The sequence below is a fragment of the Sciurus vulgaris genome, assembly GCF_902686455.1.
Source record: "Sciurus vulgaris genome assembly, chromosome: 9".
Lineage (NCBI taxonomy): Eukaryota > Metazoa > Chordata > Mammalia > Rodentia > Sciuridae > Sciurus > Sciurus vulgaris.
Window position 1 is genome coordinate 83,925,279 of NC_136469.1, and position 25,069 is coordinate 83,950,347.

At 38.7% G+C, this 25,069-nt stretch overlaps 2 protein-coding genes across 3 annotated transcripts in view; both read left to right on the forward strand.

Moving 5' to 3' along the window:
- SCARB2 (scavenger receptor class B member 2) overlaps nt 1-16,321 on the forward strand; it is a 59,473-nt gene extending 43,152 nt beyond the window's left edge. The window contains exons 6-12 of the mRNA XM_079152738.1: nt 377-496; nt 5,256-5,425; nt 7,476-7,594; nt 8,963-9,036; nt 10,581-10,632; nt 13,025-13,183; nt 13,708-16,321. Of these exons, the coding sequence (XP_079008864.1) occupies nt 377-496; nt 5,256-5,425; nt 7,476-7,594; nt 8,963-9,036; nt 10,581-10,632; nt 13,025-13,183; nt 13,708-13,746 (733 nt within the window). The 3' untranslated portion in view covers nt 13,747-16,321. The remainder of the gene's footprint in view (nt 1-376; nt 497-5,255; nt 5,426-7,475; nt 7,595-8,962; nt 9,037-10,580; nt 10,633-13,024; nt 13,184-13,707) is intronic.
- A 5,026-nt stretch (nt 16,322-21,347) lies between these two features.
- Nucleotides 21,348-25,069, forward strand: part of NUP54 (nucleoporin 54) — a 30,711-nt gene continuing 26,989 nt past the window's right edge. The window contains exons 1-2 of one of the 2 annotated variants that reach the window (XM_079152728.1): nt 21,348-21,523; nt 22,188-22,349. In XM_079152728.1, the coding sequence (XP_079008854.1) occupies nt 21,457-21,523; nt 22,188-22,349 (229 nt within the window). In that variant the 5' untranslated portion in view covers nt 21,348-21,456. The remainder of the gene's footprint in view (nt 21,524-22,187; nt 22,350-25,069) is intronic. The other variant, XM_079152729.1, reaches the window with a different exon arrangement.

Below are 25,069 nucleotides of genomic sequence, written 5' to 3' on the forward strand. Positions count from 1 at the left end.
ATGGATTGAGTCTGTCATGAATATTGAAGAGTCAGATATGTCTATTCAAAATCTGTCTGTGGTTGGTTTAATGATACATTATTAATGCTAAATTGGGTTATTGATTTAAGTAAATCAATATTTCTAAACCTTTATGTAGGATACACAGTTTGAAGGAAGGAAATAGGGATTTGGGGCTGTTATGTTGATTAAGATTGATTTTGGGTCCAGGAGCTATTTTTTTCTCCCCTCCTTCTAATCCCTAGCACTCTGTGTCTACGTATAAATATACTGTGAAGAACCAACTCCAGTTACATCTTGAAAAGTCTTGACCATTTAAGAGAATCTATATTCCAATTGGATCATCATGACTCTTTCTTGTGCTTATCAATTGTAGGTCACTGGACTGGTGGGCAACAGACAAATGCAATATGATTAATGGAACAGATGGAGATTCTTTTCACCCATTAATAGCCAAGGATGAAGTTCTTTATGTCTTCCCATCTGATTTTTGCAGGTAAGAACTTTAAAAATAAGTTCTTTTTTTTTTAACTAAGGATTTTGACTACAAGACCACCTAAAGAGTGAGGACTATATGTCAACACACTTATGCATAATGGTGATAAATGCTGGTGGCACATTGAGAGCACAGATTCCAGAACCTGTTTGTGTTGATTCTTTTTGAATGAATTTTTAAATTTGTTCTTTTTAGATAGACATGACAGTAGAGTGTTTTTGACATATTCTACATACATGGAGTGTAACTACCCATTCTTGTGGTTGTACATGATGTGAAGTTTCACTGGTCGTATATTCATATATGAACATAGGAAAGTTATGTCTGATTCACTCTACTGTTTTTCCTATTCCCATCCCCCCTTCCTCATTCCCCTTTGTATGATCCAGTGAACTTCTATTCTCCTTTCCGCCCCCTTATGGTGAGTTAGCATCCAAATATCAGAGAGGACATTCAACCTTCAGTTTTTTTAGGATTGGCACATTTCACTTAGTATGATTGTCTCCGGTTCTATCCATTTACCAGCAAATGGCATAATTTCATTCTTTATGACTGAGTAATATTCCATTGTGTATATATACCACATTTTCTTTATCCATTCATCTGTTGGAGGGAACCTAGTTTGGTTCCATAGTTTAGCTATTGTAAATTGAGCTTTTATGAAAATTGAAGTGGCCACTTCACTATAGTATGCTGATTTTAAGTCTCTTGGGTATATGCCGAGGAGTGGGATAACTGGGTCAAATGGTGGTTCCATTCAGTGTTTTCTGAGGAATCTCCATACTGCTTTCCACAGTGGTTGCACCAATTTGCAGTCCCACCAGCAGTGTATGAATGAACATTTTTCCCCACATCCTTGCAAACATTTATTGTTCCTTGTATTCTTGATAATTGCCATTCTGACTAGAGTGAGATGGATTTTCAGTGTAGTTTCGATTTGCATTTCTCTAATTGCTAGAGATGTTGAGCATTTTTTCATTTATCAACCATTCGTATTTCTTCTGTGAAGTGCCTGTTGAGTCCCTTTGCCCATTTATTGATTTTTAAATTTTTGTTGTTGCCGTTGGTGTTAAATTTTTTGAGTTCATTATATATCCTGGAGATTAGTGCTCTATCCGAGCTGCAGGTGGCAAAGATTTTCTCCCATTCTGTACTCTCTCTTCATGTTCTTGATTATTTCCTTTGCTGTGAAGAAACTTTTTAGTTTGATACCATCCCATTTATTGATTCTTGATTCTATTTCTTGCACCTTAGGAGTCTTATTGAGAAAGTCAGTTCCTGAGCCAATGGTGTCTGTGTTGGTTTGTGTGACTTTGGGCAAGTTATTTAATCATTCTGTGCCTCATTTTCCATATCTGTAAAGCAAGAATAGAAATTCTTATGAAGACAAATGAATTACTATTAGTAAAATACTTAGTGGAAGACCTGTCATACAGTACAGAATTGACTCTTAGTTATTGTGATATGCTGCCAAGTATAATCTTTGACCTATCTTCTTCCACTTGACAGGCAGTCTGTACACAGAAGATAAATAAATGAAACTACTATCTATACTTCTGAGTTTCTGGGTCTCTGCCTAGCAATCACCTCCCTTTGATCATGTCTTCCCTCCCTTGCCCTGAGATCTCTCCCTCCCTTCTGCCTTTCCCAATCTATGAATGAATGTGGTCAAGTCTCCTCCATGAAGGCGGTTTCCTCTCCACCCTGACCCTGCTCTTCTGTCATGCCACCGCCCCTCTGCCTCCATCCTCAGACTGCTGGAACAGCCACCCCTTCCTCCTCCATCTTCCTGCTCACCAACTCCTGCAGGGCTTCCTGGGAAACTTCTCCTCCAGGCAGAAGGAACCTGTAGCCTTTCACACTATCGATTCATTGCGCTCACACTTCTCCACACTGCTGTTCTGCCTGGGTTTCCTGTCTCACATAACTGCACCACCTGCCATCAGCCATGCCAGCATCCTTGACCAGTAGACCTGTAGATCTTCCTCCTCTCTTGCACTTATGCAGACAGCACGTGACAGCCATCTGCCCTCAGAGAAGGCACTTGGATTCATCCCACCTCTCTAGCCTGCTCCCTGTGCCACAGTTTGGACCCTTTCAGATCCTTGCCACCTCTCCAGTAGAACATCACACTCCCCTTCTATCCAACCACTCTATTCAGTAGATACCTGTGGAAGGATGGAAAGAGGAGATGTTTGAGTGTAGTGTGGGACAGAGGAACTCAGAGGGTTGGAGGATGTTTTTCAAAGATTTGGGACAGACATCCTACTATAGTGATACATGCATACCTATGTTTATAGCAGCACAATCCACGATAGCCATGGAACCAGCCTAGGTGTCTTCTGTCACTGTATGTGTGCATAAAGAAAATGTGGTATTTATACACAATGGGGTTTTGTTCAGCCATAAAGAAGAATGAAATTATGTTATTTGCATGAAAATAAATGGAATTTTAGACCATTAAGTGAAATAAGTCAAATTGGAAGGTCAAGAGTCGTATGTTTTCTCTCACATGTGGAAACTAGAGAGGAAAATGGAAAAGAAAGGTTGAGGGGCAGGGATCTCACGAAAATTAAAAGGAGATCAATAGAGTAGAGGAAAGGGATCAGGGAGAGGAGGGGAAGGAAATGGAAAATACTGGGAAATGATCTTGGCCAAATTATATTGTAATATTGTATGCATGTACAAATATGTAACAACAAACCCCACCATTATACAAACTATAATGCACCAATAAAAATATGAAAAAATAAATTTTAAAAAATGTAAATTCTACCCTTCATGTCCTGAACCAGGCTTTGGTTTGCTGATACTCCTTTTTCCCCTTATTAAGGACTTTGTTGCGGGTCATAGCTAGTGTTATACTGGAGCTGACTTGTTCTGGCAGACCAGTTAAATTTGGGGGAGTTTTGTGACTCCGTTGTTAAACATAGATATAATTAAAAATTAAATTACATGAATGCATAATTAAATAAGTGTTTTAAAAAAAACAGGTAATAAATACTCAAAGCTCAAAAAACAAAAAGATTGGGGACAGGAAACATATTCTTATCTGGTATAACTGGCTTTGGGGAACCATTTGGTAAAGTTAAATAAAGCAAAGAGGTACAAACTTATGACTCTGCAGTTCTGTTAGATGGTTCCAGGCATGAACTCTTAAATCTGCATGCAAGAAGGCATAGACAGGAGGCAACATTAACTATCCTAGTGAAAAATTGGAAGCAATCTGTGCTTATGAAAAGGGAGAATATAAATAAGTTGTGGTATATTCGTATGATGGAATATCTTATAGGATTTAAAATAAAAGAACCAGAACTATGTGCATTAATGTAATAAAGTTTTAAAATGTAATGCCAAATGAAGCAAATTACAGAAAGAGAATATGGTATATTGTTTATATAATATTTTTAAAAGGTAGCAAGGACATAGTTTATGAATACACAAATCTGTGAAAACATGAAGAAATGAAAAGAACACCAGACCCCCAAATTCAGGATAGTGGTTTCCTCAGAGGAGGCAGAAAAGGAATGAAACCAAAAACATTATACAGAGAGCATCGGTGATATCCATAATATATTTTTACTCCTCTGAGAAGGGGGTATAAATGTATTTGTTATACTATTTCCTCTGTTTGCCTGAAATGTTTCATTAAAAAATGCCATGGGCTAGGATGTGCAGTGGAAGGCTACCTTGCAAAGATGCACGATTGCCTCTGGTTCCAAGATGAAAAAATGAGGCCTGGGAATCTTCTCTCACCTTCATATGAAGGGCCAGAGGATCAATGAGGACAGTGTACATGAATGTGCTCTGTTGATCAGGCTCTGTGCAAGTGTAAGGGGGTAGTATAACAATACATGGAACTGCATTTGAAACAGTAAAAAAGGCAGAATAATGTTGTGCTCAATTTAAATGAATGACTGGGGCAAAACATGGAAACTATTCAGGGAAATGGGTATCAAAATGCAGTCATGCATCATTTAATGACAGGAATTTGTTCTGAGAAACACATCATTAGGTGATTTCATTATTGGGCGAAGATCAAAAAGTGTACTCAAACTGATGTGGCGCTGATGTCACTAGGCCTTACCCTATGGGGCCACTGTCCTATATGCAGTCCATCACCCACTGAAATGTCATTATATGGTTCATGACTGTGTATTCTGAAATCAAATATCTGCCCAATGTGGCACTTTTCATGTTCCTAAGACTTTATCTGACCAAGCCCCTTGCTGCCTTTTCTACCTGTGCTTTGCCTGTGTCTTACACTTGCCACCACCTTCTCTGCTTGTGGTCACCACACTGGCCTGTGTCCATGCTGGTCTAGAGGACTCTTTTATTTATTTGATTTAAACATGCCTGTATTCCAAATGTCTTCCTTCTCCTCCTCCTTCTCTTCTTTTGGGGATGGGGAATCTCTGTGCTGCCTCAGCCTCCCAAGTGGCTGAACTGCAGGTGTGCACTACCACACCCTGGTTCAATGTTACCTTCTTAATTTTCTACCACACGTTCTGTTTTTCGCTGGCCTTCTTTGGGCATTACCACAGTTACCACCTCTTAAACATCTTTCATTACAATTGACCTACTTTATTTCCCAGTGAGTTGGCGGAGCACCTTTCAATCATTCTTTCGCATCTTCATTTTCCACTTACCCATAAGCTTTTGGCCATGTTGTCCCTGGGAACTCTTGTTCACTAACTCATTCCAGGCAGACTGTGCTGACTAGAGCCCACATTGACTTTTTATTCTTGCATTCTAACAGGTCAGTGTACATCACTTTCAGTGACTTTGAGAGTGTACAGGGACTCCCTGCCTTTCGGTATAAAGTGCCTGCAGAAATATTAGCCAATACCTCAGACAATGCTGGCTTTTGTCTACCTGAAGGAAACTGCTTGGGATCAGGAGTGTTGAATGTCAGCATCTGCAAGAATGGTAAGAACTTAGACCACAATTGTGGATGTCTAGAGTGCAGAAGGAGGGAGAGTGCAACTAAGAATACAGAACCAGCCCAAGAGAAAGAAGGCTTCTGACCTTTTAGGAATAATATTTTGTAACATGGCTATTGAATGAAAAAAAACAAAAATTTTTTTTGTGATGTTCTTTTAGAATTCCATGTTCTTTTTTCTGGACAGTAGTTTAGAAGTCTTAATTGTAATAATATGTTATATTTACTGAGCATTTTCTACTGCATGTGCTGCTGTTCTAAGGGCTTTGCATGTTTTCATGTAGCTAATATGTATAAAGCAATTAACTGGTTTCATGTTTCACACAGTTAAAAGCTGGATAACCTGATTTTCAGAAAGAAATATTTTGGCAAAGATTCATAATGATTTTGATGTAGAATTAGTTTTAAACCCTGACCACAGATTCCCAGTATTTCTTAATGTCTGAGCTATCTGCTCCTTTTATCTGTACCACTGACAATACTGAATGAGGCAGCATTATCAGTAATACAGCTGACAGAGCTATCTTCTTCTTGAAGATTAGTTTTAACAGTCATGTATTGCAGAATTATTCAAAATGGCTTACTAGATAGACGTTCAGAAGCCTCCTTTTATTATTGTGGACAGTTTCTGGCTCTTATTAAACCCTCAAGAGATATTTAAAAATACATTTCAAAGGTCATCATTGGTCACAGAGAAGGAAATTGGGACTTTGTGGGTCTGTTTAGCAGTAAAGTGCAAACTGCTAAGCATATGAGAGTTGGAGTGTACCTTGAGCCGTGGGCTGGTATGTATGTAAGTGAATTTAAATTAGTTGCTAATAAGCTCGTTTCTCAAAAACATATTTTCCTGGCAGCAATATCTTTTTTTTAGTATCCAGATCTGGCATAGATTTCCTTTAATAACTTATTTCCCTGTTCAGTTCTTAAAATTAATAAGAAATAAAAACAAAAAAAAAATCAGTCTTCATGTGGGCAGACCTTGATCTGGTTAGCAGATAGGCATAGAGTTCAACCAGACAAACTCTCCTTTTTGTAATTTTTAAATTGGTACATTATAATTATACATAATAGTTGGATTCTTATACCAGGCAAACTCTTTAAAATTCTTGCATCAACATATCCAGGAGAACCAGATTCATCTTTGGTAAACAATAAAAAATAAATAAATAAAAGTAGAAACAACCAGGCTTGGGGGTGCATGCCTATAATCCCAGCAGCTCGGTAGGCTGAGGCAGGAGGACTGTGAGTTCAAAGCCAGCCTCAGCAACTTAGCAAGGCCCTGAGCAACTCAGTGAGACCCTGTCTCTAAATAAAATATAAAAATGGCTGGGGATATGACTCAGTAGTTAAGTGCCCCTGGGTTCAATCCCTGGTACAAAGAAGAAAAAAAAAAAAAAAAAAGCAGAAACAATGAAAAAATATATTTCCACTCACTGATTCACTGGTAGAGAATTTTTTTTTCCTCTTTGGTGGGCATGGAACCCGGAACCTCATACATATTAGGAAAGCACTCTTTCACTGAGCCACACCCTCTAGCCCAAAGAATTGCAATTGAAATGGGTGCTTTGATGTGAGATGTCCTCATTCAATTAGAATTCTGCCTCCCTAACCTGAGAGCTACATATCCCTCGACAAATTTTGTAACTTCTGTGAACCTAGCATCTACAAATGCAAAATGAGGATAATAGTTCTAATTTCATAGGACTACTGGGAACATTACTTAATATACATAAAGCATTTGCACTTCATAGGTTCAGTAAATATTTGCTGAAGAATAAATAATTAAGCAAGGACTCCAGTATATATAATGGGCAATAAAATAATGTGGGGTACATGAGCTGGCAGAAAATGAAGTATAAGTCTTGAGTTAGAAGGTTTAGAAAGGTGTTTTAGCTTGACCACTGTCCTCAAGTTTATTTAGGTATGGTTTTTCTTTTTTCTTTAGTAACTAACTTTGCCTTCTGGAACTTTGTATACATTTTATATTTTAAAATTTTAAAAACACCTTCATTCATTTCTGTTTCCATTAAAATGCAGGTGCACCCATTATTATGTCTTTTCCACACTTTTACCAGGCAGATGAGAGGTTTATTTCTGCCATAGATGGTATGCATCCAAATAAGGAAGATCATGAAACATTTGTGGACATTAATCCTGTGAGTACACACTTCTTCCTGGTAAAAGAGTGTATTTTTTTATTCTGTATATGCAGTGTTCATTTAGTCCTGAGCATCTTAAGAAATACACTGTCTTTTTCACAATATGTGTATTCAAGTGGAGAAAAAGTAGATCAATGCAAGTCAAGGCATGGTCTCAAAGCCCTGTCATTAGAGGGTCGAGTCTATGAATCTAATATGCAGAAGTATCTGCAAACTTACTTAAAGAAGGAAGGGAGGGAGGGAGGGAAGAAGGAAGGAAGCAAGCAAGCAACAATGAAAATTCAGCTATTGGAAACCCCTGTGATGGGAACCATGTTACCTGGTCAGTCCTTCCATCGTCAGCCTTGGACCTGAGCATATATATATGTTTTTCCCTTTGGGGCACAGATGAGTAAGGTTGAAGACATCTCTCTGTTTGCTCACTGCCAGGAATATTTTGGCTAAAATTTAAATATGTATATTAGCTTCAGTCACTTTTGGTAAACTTCTTTCTATGGTACTTTTGAAAGTTTATTATACGATATTATTAATTTTTAAAATATCAGATATATTTATACACTTTGGTCCTGTATTCATGTTGAAATGATAGGAGTATCATTTCACAATGTGAGAGTCTTTCACTGTAGAAGCTAGATCAGGTCACATAACTTCATCTTGGAACTTTGAACATCATGGAATAATAAAGAAAAGAATATTCTTTTAGTACCACATTTCATGGGCATTTCACTCTTAACTACACATCTGTATCTGACAACCAGTGATCTTACCCTTCCTTGAATAAGATCAGTGCGATTTTCTTCCTTCTCCCTTAGTCATCAGTCAGTTCCCATCAGCCAAACCGAGAGCAGTGCTTGTTGCCAAGGGATGGACACAGTTCTATAAGCTTAGCACAAAGATGGAGCTGCCTTGGGGAAGACAACTGATATAGCCACTCTTCCTGGGCTCTGTGATGTAGGCCTAGACTTGGATGCCATTCTCAGGCAGGGACCACCATCCTCTTCTTAGCTCTGGACAACTGCCCTGGATGTCCAGCCCTTCAGATCTGTGGGCTGTCCTTCCTGCTGGGATCCTCTCAGGTTTTGCCACGTAAACTGGCAGTATCCTGGGAGCTTGTTAGAAATGCCCAGTCTCAGGCCCTACTCCTGACCTACTGAATCAAAATTTATAGAATTCCCAAGGATGCACATCCATATGAAAGCATCAGTGTACCTGACACAATCAATACTTGTTCAGTTTTCCCTTGTATCACTCTACCTGTTAAACATGGTGATGGCCACCCATTTATTAGATGATACTTGATACTTGAAAATATTGTGTTCGTACTGTAATAAATCCTAATGTTTTCTTCTCACTTCTGATTTGCAGTTGACTGGAATTATCCTAAGAGCAGCCAAGAGGTTCCAAATTAACATTTATGTCAAAAAAATGGATGACTATATGTAAGTTTTTCTTTCTACAGAGGCAAGAGACCAGTTTTACTATCTTGACTTTCTGGTGGGGTGGCTTCTAACTGCTCACCCCATCCTTCAGGGAGCGGGCATGATCAGCATGGGTCATGGGTGCCTTGGTCTTGGAATTTACTTGTTTTATTTAACCAAATACTTTCTGTAGATGTTCTAAGCACTTCACTTAGTTTACAACTTTGTATTATCCTCATTTTACAGATGAGGAAACCAAGGCACAGAGAATTTAAGAAACTTACAGCAGCTTACAGAACTAGTAAGACTTGTGCATACAGCCTGCTTTTACCCACTCCATTGAGCCTTTCCCCTCACACACCGTGAATCTGGTTGCTATCCCTCTCCTCTTTCTGCTCCATCTGGGGCTAGCCACAAGGTCTCATTTGGACAGTTAAAATTGTTTCTTGAGTCCAGCCTTTTTCCTCCCATAGTCCATCTTTAAACCACTTCTAAATTTGAATTGTTAAATATAACCTCCTTTCCAAACTTTCAATGGGACGTTTTTTAGATATGAGAAAATGCTTATGATATAATGTTGAAGGAAAATCAGGATGCAAAACTATACATATTTTATTTATCTGTCTACCATCTGTCAATCTTGATTTGTTTCCCCCATTGAATTCATCAGATTTAATTCCACTTCATGGTTCTTTCTAAGAAGCAAACAGGGTTTGCAAGAATGTGTTTTATCAGTCAGGCATGGTGGAGTGTGCCTATATAGTCCCAGTTACTTGGAAGGCTAAAGCAAGAAGATTAGAAAGATTGTTTGAGCCCATAAGTTCAAGACCAACGTGGGCAACATAGTGAGACTCTGTCTCAAAAACAAAACCAAACAACAAAAACCAAAAAAAAAAAAAAGGAAAAAAAAGAAAAACCCCTGCATGTTGTCACTTGTGTATGTATTTCAGAGGCAATATAATTTTGTAGCTAAAATCTGGAACCTTAGTCAAAATAGAATACAATCCTGTTTCCACCATTCACTCATGGCAATTCTCAGCAAATTTCTTATCTTCTCTGAGCTGTAATTTTCTCACCTGTAAATCTGGAATAGTTTTAGTGCCTTCTGCATGTTACTGCCATCAAAAATTGAATAAAATAATGTCCTCAAAATACCCAGCACAAAGCTGGCACATGGAAAACATTCAGCTGACTTTTGTTTCAACCTAGTACTTAAGTGACCTGCTTACAAAACTTTCTGAGGAATAGTGGCATTGTTCTGTCTGGTGTAGTCTTTTTATGATGATTCTAGGGAGAAGAGTGATCATTTTGATGAGTTTACTTTCAATGGTTTGTGTTTTGATAAAATGCTATGTAAAGTAAGTACAGCCCTTGGGAGTTGCCAGGCTGACACACTGGAATCTAACTTCTGATTGATATGTTTGTAGAGATAACTAAGAAGTCTGCCATAAATTCCAGGTAATTTAATGCAAAATGTGTACTGAAATTTTCATATAAACATGTTCTCCAGGTGAGCTATGGTGATGAGGAAAACTATAAAATAATGTCATCATTTGTCTTTGTAGTGAAACAGGAGACATTAGAACCATGGTTTTCCCAGTGATGTATCTCAATGAGGTAAGTTCTGAGAGGGAGGGAGTCACAGGTATGTTTTAACTGTCCAAGGTTGGAAAACTTCTATTATGATGTCTTCTATTGTTGCTATGTATAATTTAGGATATGAAAAAGTGGGGAAAGATACTTGTGTGTGCAGGGGGCTTCTGGGAGTAGCACATGCTAGGCAAGTGCTCTACAACTGAGCTACACCCCAGCCCTTTTTATTGTATTTTTAGAGAGAGGCTCACTAAATTGCCCAGGCTGGCCTTGAACTTGTGATCCTCTTGCCTCAGCTTCTGGAGCACCTGGATTATGGACATGTGCCACCATGCAGGGGGAAAGATGACTTTTAAAACTGTCCTAAGAAATTTTCTCTTAAATGTTTGTGTGGCAATGTCTGTGTCTGGGAGTTTTGGAGAAATGAAGAATTTTTCCTTCTCAAGCACATTAGTTGGGTAAAACTCCCTTCTGGAACTGTTTATGTGAGAAACAAAATGGCAAAAGTGAAATGAGGCTTTGTCAGGCTCTGCTGAAACAGAATAGCCAGAGCTCATATGTATGTCTTCTTAAGCCTTTTTTTTTTTTTGTCCCCTTCTTTGAAACCCTGTCAGTGTAAGACCCTGTGATAAACTGTGTTCTAAATCACACATCAGATATATGTCTTCATTTCCCCCTTTCATCCAGTTTTGAAGGGAAAAACATGTTTTTCCTCCTTAAATAAATTATTGATTGGTAAACTTCTATTATTAACAGTTGCATTTTAAGTTGCATTTTATTATTTTTCTCCATTCCCTCAAAATACTTATTTGTAGAAAATTTAGTAAAATTAGCAAGAAAAGGAATTTTTAAAATCACTATTCACAAAATCTAAAGCCCACTTAATGTATTTTTTTTTCTCATTGTTTTCTAAAATTTTTTTCCAGGGACAAATAAACAAAGTCTAATGTTTTATATTTAGTAAAACATGTGCCCTTTATAGAACTGTTGGGAAATGACCAAAAAAAAAAAAAAAGTATGCATAAAGTAAATCACTGATAAGTCTTTCTCTCAGAGAGGAAGACAGTTGACATCTTCAGATGTCCAGGTATTTTTCTAGTTTTGATATTACTGAAATCATACCATAGAGGCAGGTTTACATCTTTTATTTCTTCATTTAGCATTATGTTGGTGGTCATTTTTATGAACTCTGATTATGGTTCTAAGACAAGCTTTATTTTTTCATAGGAAACATTCAGGCAGTTATTTGCCAATTTAGAGGACCTGGTTGGGATTGCTTCAGGATTGTCATTGTCATGGTTTGTGGGGAGGGACACAAACACAGAACTTTTTGACAATGCAGATAGACCATTTCCTGCCGGCTTGAGTTCAGAAGAGTGGCATATTTGAAGTGCTCTCCATCCCTAGCTTTTACTTTGCCTTTTTGTTAAAGACAAAATTGAATCCAGAACATTGAGTTAAGACCTTTTGCTTTTGCTCTTGCTAAGAGTTTGATTTTTCTCTTCCCTAGAAAAATGAAATGTTAGACCCGGAAATGACCTTGGAAGTTGCTGCCCCAACATCTTTTTTCCAATGAGGAAACTCTGACCCTGAGGGGCCTTGGCCAGTTTTTGAAAGAACTGCCATAGAATTCCATCTTCTGACTCACTCCAGTGCAAATTAAGCCAGAATTGTTGCCCATAGTTTTTATGGGATTAAGGTCTTTATTCAGCTCATCCATGACACTAGATGAGAATACCTCTGCACTGCATGCTGAAAACACTCTGAATTCTGGTTAGCCCTACAACTTACCTGAACGCTTTGTGTTGAGACATCTGGTCCTGATTACTATAGATGAACCAAGAGAGAAATAACACTTTCCGTGCACCATTTTTGGAGTGTTTCATTCATTCATGTAGTCAACCAGGATTAACTGGTCACCTTCTGTGTGCTGGGTGCTATACCCAGTGCAGAGGTGACTGAGATATCTTGCATTCACTGACCCTACAGTCACTGGAGATAAACAGGTAAACCACATTTATGATGGGGAATGCAGAAACAACAAATGGAGATTCCAGAGGGTGAGGCGGAAGCCTGGAGAACATTTCTTTTGTGAGGTCTGAGATGGTCAGAGATAACTTCTGGAAGGAGGTAATGCTGAGCTAGATTTTGCAGGAATTATCTGATACAAAATATATTATCTCAGCATTTCTGAATTCTTTTTCCCTCCTTTCCAATCTAAGAGTGATATATGTCTTCAGGAGAAAAGATATTCATGAATAAGTTCCCTCTCTGGTTACTCTAATATATAAATCGATTTTCAGTATGTGGCTTACTAACAAAAGGATATAACCAAATTTTCTTGGGTGATTTGAAAGAAAACCATTACACCCCTGATACTTAGTCATCAAGGGACTATCATGTTCTTGCTCCCCAGAGTGTTCTCATTGATAAAGAGACTGCAAGTCGACTAAAGTCTGTGATTAACACTACTTTGATTGTCACCAACATACCCTACATCATCTTGGCCCTGGGCGTATTCTTTGGTTTGGTCTTCATCTGGTTGGCTTGCCGAGGACAGGGATCCACGGAGGAGGTGAGTACTGGCTGAAGGAACTTCTTTCTCCCTTGATTAACTTTCCGGAGGATTCCTCAACTATGCTTCATCGAAGGGCCATTAGCTGGCTCATTGGATGGAATCTGGGGCTTTCTGACTGGGAGCACAGTGATTTTCTGGTTACATCACTGATGGACCAAATGGTAAGCAAGGCATGTGTGTCAAAGAAGGGTGTGTTGAGTAAGGCAGGGAGACAGAATGGAGCTTTCTTGGTGGGAATGGAATCTCTGGATGTATCTCACTACCTTTCTTCTCTTGGCCTGCTTCTTCAAAGGTCCTTTAAACTTCAGACCTAACCTTCTTCGATAGGCCTTTTCTGACCACTTTCACCCCCATACCAGAGCAGCATCCTTCTCTGTGTTGGCCCAGGCTACACTTAATCACACCATTAGGCTCTCCTCCTCCACCTTCCTCCACCTACCACCCCAACCCCAACTTGTCATATAGGGGCAGTTTCTGACGTGAACATCTAACTTCCCTGCTGTCTCTCTTTTGTGTCTCAGGGAACAGCAGATGAAAGAGCACCTCTCATACGAACCTAACTGAATTTAACCATCACCTGAGCTTGGTGAAGGAACACGTGAACTGTCCTGAACTAGACCATGACAGGGGAAACTCCACATCCTCACAGACTCCTCGTGTGTTAGGAGGAGGGAGAAGGCAGTGCTGGCAAGTGACGAGAGCATACTGGCCAGAGGTGAAGAGCAGGCTGACATGGCTGGCCATTATGCTTCATAAAATCACATGGTTTCTAAAACTGTTTTTTCACATGTTTAGTAAGTATTTAATAAACTCTTGTACAGTCATTTTTTTGTTGTTAGGTAGCTACAGAATTTTGTGACCAGTTGTAGATATGATGTCTCTGCATCTCTTGTTAATACTACCTGGTTTAACCTTATTCAGTATGTTTCATTCACCAAGTTTTGTGCTCAAAATACATATATACTGCTTTATGTTGTATTCCTTCATTTCACTCCCCAAAAGAAGTAAATAAGAGTTTTGAACCCAGGGTGAAATGGTAACCTCTTCTAGTACATTATTCAAATGCATCTTATTTCCTCTTTAAAACATTACATATTGCATTTCATGTTAGTCTTCAGTTCAGATTCCTCCAGAAAAATAACATGGTCTTCTGGTTACGTTTATACTGTGTAGGGATCAAGCAGGGAAGGAATCAGGTGGGGTGATACCCATGAGTGGATAGTGATAAGCTCCTAAAGATTTTTAAATTATACTTTTGTGAACAAAGAGAATGCACACATAAGGTTGGTGAAGATACTTACACATATTTCATGTAGAGTAGAACTAAATGCTAGGTATGACATACATCTGTAGATAGTTAACTTTATTTTTGGTCAAAATTATCTTGATGTGGAAAGATGCTTCTGGGAGAATGTACTCAGTGAACACCCCACCCCCAGTTATCCCTGCCAAATATGATACTGTATTAACTACAATACTATTGAGGGATTTCGGGGGGGGGGGTAAAATTATAAATATAAAAAGTCTACTCATCCATTGCCTAAGTTACATATAGATTTCAGGAAGTCTGTAGATTACAAAGACGTTTCTTCTGCAGCAGTCTTCTTGGTAACTTGAAACTGTTTTTGTAAGTTCTTTCCTCAGATTCAGTTTCTTCCAGTGTTTTGTGGCTCACTGTCATTCACTGAGTAGAGAAAATGCCCTACATTTCCTGCGACAATCATTTTGCTGACAGAATGACTAGTATTTGAAGTACTCCACCAAATGTGCTTTAAAGAAAGGTGCTCTTGGGACAAGAAGCAGAGACAAGTCTCTTCCAAATACTTCTTGGTTTTCGGTGTAATCAAAGGCAAAAGATTGTGAATCATCATTAGGTCACAGTGTTCAGGATTCAAGCATATTTAAGGGTATTTTCTTTGATACTCAAAGTTCATGCAATTTTAATTGAGAAGCCTACACAGTTATCTGGCAAAGTGCCTATAGAACTTCCTAACAACTGAATCATTCAAAGGGATTTTTTTGTTGTTTAAAACTGGATTTTCAGTGTAAGTAAATGAAGAAAAAAATCATGGATTTCACTTACATAGTTTCTTAGCCCTATAGGGAAGTAATAAATCACTTCAATTTACATGCCCCAATTTTTCCTCTATAATGTGTGTCCCTTCTTGAAGAAACAATTCATTAAACTCTCAAACTTTTCTATAAATCAAGATAGAAACTTCAGCTAACCCAAATCACCAAAAGGCGAATATTGAAATCAAATATATTTGAACTTCAGTAATGCCAAATACCTACATTAAATATTTATCAATATTTAATTATATAGTTGGCATATTTTGTTCCTCATGTATCTACTTGTCCACACTAATGAAACAGATAGGCCAGTATACTCATTGGTTCGATTTTATTCTCAGGATATGAATATCTGTGAGAAGATTTTTCAATATTATAAATGATATACACATTTAGACTAAATCTCATATGGGCAAGGAGACCAAATATACATCGATTATGTTTTTGTGCCATGATTCTTAATAGTGACAACTTAAAATTACATTTGATATTTTCCTTCGGAAAAGTCTGTGGCAAACCCATAAACTGCAGTCAAAATTATAGGTTGGTTAAGAAGAATGAATGTACCTATTTGATTTTAGGTTGAAACTATTCCTCTTGCTTATTCCCTCGCAGCCATCATCCTGGAAAGGCCCCCAGAGGCTTTGGGATTGTCAACATTACTCTGATCACAGCATGACAGGCAGGGAAAACTGGGAGTTGAGCACAAGGCAGGAAATGGGCTTTGCCACTTTTAGCTCCAGACTTTTCCCATTTGACTTTATTGCATCATGTTCTAGAAAGATCACCAATGGTCAAGTGGAACAAGCACTACACAATTAACCCCTATTGGGGTTTTTACTTAAGGGAAACTAATTTTTAAATTGCTTAAAATATGAATTCTGCCAAAGGTGATCCTCATAGTTGGCGCTCTGACATTATTACTGGAGTATACTGCTTGTGTCAGAATGTTCTTCATGTATCTTATACGGTTGGTTTATTTCATGTGATTCTTGGTATGATTTATTTCTACCCTTAATGCAATGAAATGTTTCACTAATAAAAACTTTATATAAAAGTTCACTTGGAATCATATGTCATCTGATGTGCAGTTGTCTATGGAGTTTCACTTGAAAAATGAATCTTGACAGATGCAACCCTGAATCACATCCCTTCAGGCCACCATCGCTATCTGCTCAGGTGTGGAGGAACGTTATAGGCAGCCTGGAGTCCCACTCCAAGCAGGTCCCATATTCTGGAGAAAGCCTCAGGGCTTTCTCCAGAGCCTTTGGAAGCCCCACAGAATGGGGAGAGTTAATAATGTAAGGGCCACCCTAAACTAAAGAAGGCACAATCAGCTGACTGATGTTCTAATCCATAGAGGAACAGTGCTCATGCTTTTTCTATATGGCTCCCAAACCAGGACCGTGCACAGTGAGAGCTGCTTTTTTATTAGCATTTCCTCATTCTGTCTCACTGTTCCTGTCCCCTAGCTGCTGCTCCCTCCCAAATCATCTACATGCACTAATATTCTTATTTCAAATCTGCCTACAGGAACATGCAAATAAAATGCAGACAAGTCCACCCAGAAAAGCTCAGGAGGACCAGAAAGCTATTGGAGAGGTTCTAAAGCTTCTGTTTCTGGGGACATCTGGACTATTATTCCATAATCCCAATATTAGGAATTACTATTCCTATTATTAGTCCAAAACTTCAGATTATCTTAAAACCTTTCCCCCTCCAACATTACATCTTATTCCTCAAATCAGAGCAGATCCAAATCAGTCATAAAGTTCATTGCTCTGTGTTACATATGTCCCTATACATCAAGGACACATGGTCCCCAGCATATGCTTTTCTAGGAATCCCAAATCCAATTTCAGCTTATTTGTGTCACAAGGGGAGTGACACAAACCCTTATATACCTTCTTAAACAAAGGTATATAAAGACACATGGAACTTTGTAACATACCAAGCCTAATATTTCAAGTCAAGGAATAGAAAAATCCAGAAAATATATTTAAAAGACTAACAGATATTAAAACATATCCAGGAACAATGATTAAGAAAGTATGATATAAGGTGAATGGTATAAAACATAAAGGCCAGAAGTGTATTTATCACAAGATGAAAGTTCCATTTCCAGAAATTATATTCTTCCACTTGTTACAACTATTTTTAAACTTTTAAATACCTTGAGATATAGTTTAAACGCCATAAAATTCACCCATTTTAAATATACAATAGAATGACCTTTAGTAAATTTATTGAGTAGTATAATTTTAGAACAATTCAATAAAACATTTCAATAAAATCTTTCATGCCAGTTTACAGTCATTCCCTATACCCAGTCCCTGATAATCACTAAATCTACTTTGTCTTTATAGATTTGCCTTCTCTAGACATTTCATATAAACACAATCATACACTATGAGGCACTAAGGCCTGGGGCTTTTCTACATTATACCTAAAAATGTGCTCAACTAATTTCATTGGGCATCCACTATATGCCAGGTACTATACTAGTAGGCTACTAGTGGGCAAAAAGAGACATGAACTTTATGGTCTAGAGGAAAAACAGTAACCAAATGATCATACGGGTAAATGTAATATTTCAACGAAGTTTCATGATGCTCTGAGAACATGACGAAGAGCTATAGTTAGGCAAAGCAAAGTATTTCGGATAGAGAGAATAGAATGTGCCCAAGAGCATATTTACTCCAAGTGACTGAGATGTTTGGGTGGAATTCAGAAAGGGAAAAGTGTTGGAAGATGAGGCTGTAGAAAAAGGAGAGGTCATGTCATGTTGGGTCTCATTAAACAATGTAAAGATTTTGGTATTTTGGCTTATTTTAAGACCAATGGGAAGCTTCAAAAGTGTTTTAACCAGGATTGTGGAGAGAAAGTAGGTTTAGAAAGACCCATTGTTTAGAAAGACCCATTCTAGCTTCAGGGTAAAGAAAGAATTAGAAAAGTGGACATGAATGCAGAGAAATGTTAGAAGGCTGTTGTGCCAAGTGGGTCCCCTTGGGGTCCCCACTGGTAGGCAAGATGGATCTTCTGTTTTCAGCTGTCAAGTGCCATTCTTCCTGGTGAATTCCACAAAGCCACACAGTATGGGCTAAGGAATAGGTTTTATAGGGGAAAATTAAAATGTATAGGGCCAAGACTGTCAGAAAAAAAGAAGGCACAGAACCTCCATCTTCCTGCTATCCCATGGAGAAGTAAGTTGAGGGCCAGAGCACTGGTCTCTGAAAAGAGACTGTCTCCCTGCTCACTCCCTTCTGATAGGACAAGCATGAAGAAGCAGTTAATGGTAATGGGGACACACGTAAGCTGCTGAACAACACGTACGTGGTTTGGATTTGGAGTGCCAATCATTTACTGTTGTCTTGCTGGGGAGATGGCATTGGTTCCACGGGAACCTGAGCTTGGGTGTTCCTTCCCTAGGAGAAGGGGGTTGTTCCAGCCCCAGCTAATTCGTTCTCCAGGTGACCCAGAATGAACTGCCTGGCTCATACTCAGACAGTCCTGCTCACTGCTCTATGAGGGCCACTGTGGAGGTCTAGGTTGGGATTGTGACTTTCTCTGCAAAGGACGAGATAGAAAATAGTTTTGGTTTTGCTAGCCACGTGTTCTGCCATGTCTAACTAGTCAATTCTGCTGTTTGAAGCCTGAAAGCAGCTGTAAATAAAATGTGAATAAATGGTGTGCTAGTGTTCCAATAAAGCTATATTTTACAAAAATTGATCAGTGATCTGGACTGGGACAGTCTATCTCAGGCTTCCATGAGAGCTTTCTGCTCTCTTCTTAAAACTGATGCACAGTTGAAACTTCCCTCCCTTGATACTCTCTCCCTGATAATCCCATTTATTTCCCTGCCTTCAATTATAATCTATACATGAACCTCTCTGCTCAATCTCAGCCCCACATATCCAAACACCTGCTGGATATCCTCAGTCACCTTGTCTTCAAGTCAGTAAGCAAAGAAAGGAGCTCATTTTTCACAATGGGGAATAGCATCACAATCTGTCCTGTTGTTCAAGCCAGAAACCAAGCATTCCTGATAGACACCTCCTTTCCCTCCTCTCTACATTGAATCAACCAATCATTCCTCAGTCTTTGTTTCTGCATCCTCACCTGCATATCATGGCTCTCAAATAGGAATCTTGCAATAACGACCAAGAGTATATTAATATTATTAATTTTTGAATAAATAACCTTTTAACATTTTTAAAAAGCAAGTGAAAAGTCTTCCTTTACTTCTTTCTCCTAGCACCCAATTCATCATCCCAGATACAACCAATATTAATTTTTTAAAAAGTATATCTCCCAGGAATATTCTGAACAAATATGTATATTTATGTTTTCTAGCTCCCTTTAACCCAAATTGTAGCATACTATAGTGTTCTGAATTGTTTTTGTGTGTGTGTGATTTATCTTTGAGAGCTTTCTTATTAATGCATAAAGAGCTTTCCTTTTTGTTCCAAGTCTATGGCTGAATAGTACCCCTTTGCATAAGTGTCAACAATTGATTTAACCAAACCAGTTTCCAATCATTTATCATTATAAATAATGCCATATTGAATAAGGTTGTGTTCTGTAATTTTGCCAAGTCATTTATAAGGTAAATGCCTAGAAGTAGCAATGCTGGATCAAAGGACATTTGTAATTTTTGATAGATACATGGGCTTTTATGTTTTTATTTTTATTAAAATCACCCATAGGAGCACATGAGCACATGTACGTTGCAGAAAAAGAAAAACAAACACCACACCTAGAGGACCTCTTTTAGTTTTTTTGTTTGTTTTTGTTTTTTTAATTTAGCATCTTGACTCTAGATGGCATCTGCTTTGTAAATTTTCAGATTTATTTATTTAAAATTTTTCAGTTTTAGTATCACCTACTACTTTTGTTTTCCTTTTGGGGTGCTGGGGATCGAACCCAGGGCCTTAAAGTTACAAGGCAAGCACTCTATTGACTGAGCTATCTCCCCAGCCCCTAGTGTTACCTACCTATCGACTCCCATCTATGAAGACTGACTCTTTCCAACCATTTTCTTTATACACACATATTTTTGTCTATTTCTCCCATCTTTCCAGTGGAGTTATGCTATAATTTTGGCTAGTTCATAATTACTGGGATTATGTGGGAACGCTCCCCAAGTAATCCATGTCATAACCTTTATTATTTTTCCTTTCTCATTAACTGAGACATTGTCTCATTTGTCTACTTTCAAATTCTTGCTAGCTGTCTAAATCTCTTTATAATATTAAAAAATTGTGGTTCTGGAGTCAAGAAACCTGAGTTAAAAACTAGACTCCAAAACCTACCAGCAAGGTGATATTGGGTAGTTTCGGTAAGCTGTTTAGCAACTCAACCTCGTTCCTCTTCTGTGACCTGTAAAAAGTACTTAACAACAGACTCTTCTGGGGGTTATCCTGAGGGCTAATGGAGGGTATAGATATCAGCAGTTATAAGGCTCACTGGCCATTCTACTCTACTCTGTGCTCACCTTACTGTTCACGGGTTAAGAGTACAACCTCCCCCGTGCCATAAAATGGGAATAATCATCAACAGTCTCATTAGACGTCAAGGATTAAAATAATGCAAAATGATAAGCAGGCTGCCTGGCACATGGTAAACACAACGTATTGCCACTATACTATTATCTTTCAGTTCTTCCGAAATGCGTCCTCTTTCCTGCCTCTGCTTCTCCGTCTCATCCTTCAGGACTGGGTTCAAACATCACTTCCTCAGAAAGACTTTCCAAAATCCTAGGCCCTCTCTTTAGTAGGTCAGCAACTGTACTCTCCAGCACGTGCATATTCCCAGCTGCCTACCGTACATCTCTACAGTAACAACTTCAGCCCCTGCAGAACTTTTCCAAAGAACTCCGCTATGGCAATTTCTAAGGGTTCTCAAGCGATATACCGAGGTGAACTTCCCAGGATTCACCTGAGTTGTGACGCCCCACGCCACGTGAAGCAACGAAACACCGCCCCACCCCCCCGGAAACAAGCAGGTCCTGGGCGTTTCTTTTTGACTCTCCACCCACTACGCCCTAGGTTTGTTCCCGCCTCATCGGCTAGGCCAGAAAGGGGCGGAACGCGGTCGAACGGCTGGTGGTTTCTCTGCCGGACGGAAAAGAGGAGCGTACTGAGCGTCGCGTCGCGGGAGCAACGTTTTGCTCTCATTTGGTTCCCCGCTCCCGCGACATGGCCTTCAATTTTGGGGCTCCTTCGGGCACTTCGGGCACTGCTGCAGCCACCGCGGCACCCGCGGGTGAGTTATCCCCCGGACCTTCTCGGAGGAGGGGAAGCCTTTGGTCCATTCCCCTTTGGTCCAAGCCGAGATTCGGGCTTGGAGATCCTGGGTCTCACGACTACGCCGAAGACTTTAGGGGGCAAATGGAAGAGGGCGGGCGGCGGCAGGGCGGGCCGAGGCGGTTACTGAGGAGGCCGCCGGGGTACTCGAGGCCCTATCTGGCGCTCGTCCACTGCTCGTGGGTCCCCGCAGGGCCCCGTCCTCCAGCGGATCTCTTCCCGCCGATGGGGAGTCCGACTCGTTGAGGCTGGAGACTGCTCTGGTCTCCTCTTACCCGATACCCACAGCCCTGGCCAGGCGGGAATACACCGTAGTTCGGGCGAGAATAAGGTTGGGGAGCCCCGAGCTGCCCTGAGGCTCCCTGGGGTCCCTGCCCCCCCCCGGGGGGCGGTGTCTAAGCCCCAGCCCCTTGTGGTCTTAGCGGAGGGAATTCACGCTCCTACTGCTTCCCTCTGTGCCCACCTCCTCTGCTTTCTCAACCTGTTTGGAGCGAAGTCAGGTTTGTTCACTTCTGTGAAATCTCTTGCTGGTTTTTCTAATCCTTATCTTGCTTTCTTTTCTTTTTCTTCTTTTTCCCCTTTCCCCTTTTACAACTTTGTTTCTTTGCCTACACGCCTATCAGGATTTGGTGGGCTTGAGACTGCCAACTCCACCGCCAGTGGGTTTAATTTTGGGGGTTTCGGATTAACTGCTAATCCTGCAGTGAACTTTAATATTGGGAATTTCGGTGTTTCTACTACCTCGGCGACTCCGTTCAATTTTGGTAACAGTCTGGCAAGTGCAGGTAGATAACTGCGGGTCGTAAACGAGTGTTGGGAGCTGGAGTCCAAGAATAATGTTTCGTGGTTTCCAGAGTTTGGGAAAGAACAGTGACTTGTCTAATAAGGGAAGGAAATTTATTTCCTAATGTCAAATCAAAGACATTTTTATCAAGTTGTGACTGTCTTAAAAGTTGTGGTTTTTGGAAGGTTTTGCAAGCTATAATGTTCCCTTGTTAAATTTTCAGTTAATTGAACGAATAAAATAAGAATTTGGAATGAATTTTTTTATCTTCCAAATTATTATTAGATGTATCTTTCAAATTGTAAGCTCACCAGACAGGCTGATTTTCCTGGAATTCTTGGACTCCTGCAGTCATTTTTCATTTTTTTTTTTTTTTGGCATTTTTCATCGGGCTTTCATTTTATTGTTCTTGTGTTTCCAAGAGAAACCGTCTTATACGAACAGCAGTAACCTAAGTCTTGTTTTATAACCTGTTTAATAATAATGTACTTCTTTGGTCAACTTGTTAGATTAGCATATATTTCTATAAGACATATAATTATAGGAAAAATCCAGATCTTTACTGGATTTTTAGGAAATTCTCAGAGATTTAATTTATAACATGTTGAGTTCTAAAAGGTGAACCAGATGTCTTTGCATTCAAAAAGATAATTACAAAGATTGTTTATGGTTTGTCTGAAGCTTAAAATTTTTGCAGACACAAACTGTAATGGATATGTATCTGAATTTAAAATAGGTTTATGTATACTTTACATACAGTGATACCATAGAAAAATCTTGTTTTTCAGCTGCTCGTATATGAGTTTATCATCCATTTTGCCTTTTATGCCCATGCCAATTATATGCATTTTGAAACTTTATTTACCTCTTAAAACTTATTTGGGAAGTTAGGTATTTTTGTTCATTCACTTGTTTCTGAAATAAGAGTTACCTTAGTGTCTGAGTTGAAAACAGTTTGAGAAATAGTTTAAATAGTTTAAATTCCAAAGATAAAATAAACCGTTATTAAGATATATTTGAAGTGGATGCGTATTACTGTCCTTTAGTACGTTTACTTTCCCCTGTTTGCTTAAAATTGGCACTGGGTAGAACAAACCTTATTTTGAAGTTTGTGTTTCCAAGTAAAGCCACCCCACTCATAATTCAACAACAATAAATAAACTTGTTGGTATTTGTTTGATTTAATGTTGATTCGGAGTTATCACAGTTAATTTTTGAGTGGTGATAATAAAACTATGTTTCAGTTCCTTTCACATGTTGACTAATTTAGTTTTCGGCAATGTACCAATAGAAATTCTTTTTTACTTTATTTTGTGTCTGTGCAAGATGCAGTAATATTAATAAAACATTTTTGGTATTGTGGAACATGGTAAGACACTAGTGTTTTCAGATTATATCATAAGTTATTCTGTGGAAGTGAGGAGTAATGAAAAGATTAAGTGTTTTAATACTTCAGGTTCCTTTTATCATTTAGTTTGCAGTATGACAGTAGTTTGCAGATAAGTTAATAGAATATTTAGTTGTGCCTATGTATGCAATACACATTGTACTCTGAGTAACTTTCCAAATCAGAATTAAATGGTTAATACCAAATTGTTTTTTCTTTTATCTTTTGTCTTACAATATATTGATGAATCTGTCTTGTTACAAGAACATGAGATTAAAGTTAGAATCTTAGGAAGCCTGTGGTATAACTTGGTATTAATATATCAAATATTTGCCTTGAAAGTTGTTTTTGCCATCACACTGATAATCAGCTAAAAACTGACAGTAAGTAAAAACAAAATGATTTTAGATTAACTCTCATTCCATTGCATGCATATGTTGTTAGATATGGTTAACATTAATTTTGTTTCTAGACTTACCTAAAATAGAAATTTGTTTGTCGGAGTTTCCACATCGTGGTGCTAAGCTCTGCTCAGCTTCCCTGCCACTGCTTCCATTTGTATTTTTCCCCTTATTTCTTCCTTTATGAAACACGTTCTTATACAGTAGTATGTTTCCTTTGAAAAGTTGCTTGGTCTTGACATGGACTTAAGTAGAAATATAAGCTAATGTAGATATAAATTAATTCACCAAATCAGTCTTTTTCTTGAGACTGGGTCTTGCTATGTTGTCCAAACTGGACTTTAACTTGTAATCTCTAGTCTCAGCCTCCCACAACACTATTTTTTAAAACATTTGAAGTTGAATTAAGATTTAAAAATCTAGAAATGTGGACAGGGGTAGTTGTCTAGCATGATTAAGGACCTGGGTTTGATCTCCAGCATCACACACATACCAGAAACAAACCTGTAAATTTTATATAGAACATTCAGATTTTCTGTCTCTCTTGGAAAGTGGGAATAGTGTGCTCTACTAAACTACCATTCTTCTGCAACAATAATCCAGGAATTTAGGGACTGCTGTCATTTTTTAAAAACTTTGTTTTAAACAGTTCAGGAAACATCTTGTCTACTTTACTCACTAATTTTACTGGTCTAAATCTTATATGCATTTGAATTTTCATTCCCTACTCTTAAGGTACATGTAAGAGCCAGGCGCCATGGTGCACATCTGTAATCCCAGCGGCTCAGGAGGCTGAGGCAGGAGGATCTCAAGTTCAGAGCTATCCTAGCAGCAGTGAGGTGCTAAAGCAACTCAGTGAGACCGACTCTAAATAAAATACAAAATTGGGCTAGGAATGTGGCTCCATAGTCAAGTGCCCCTGAGTTCAATGCC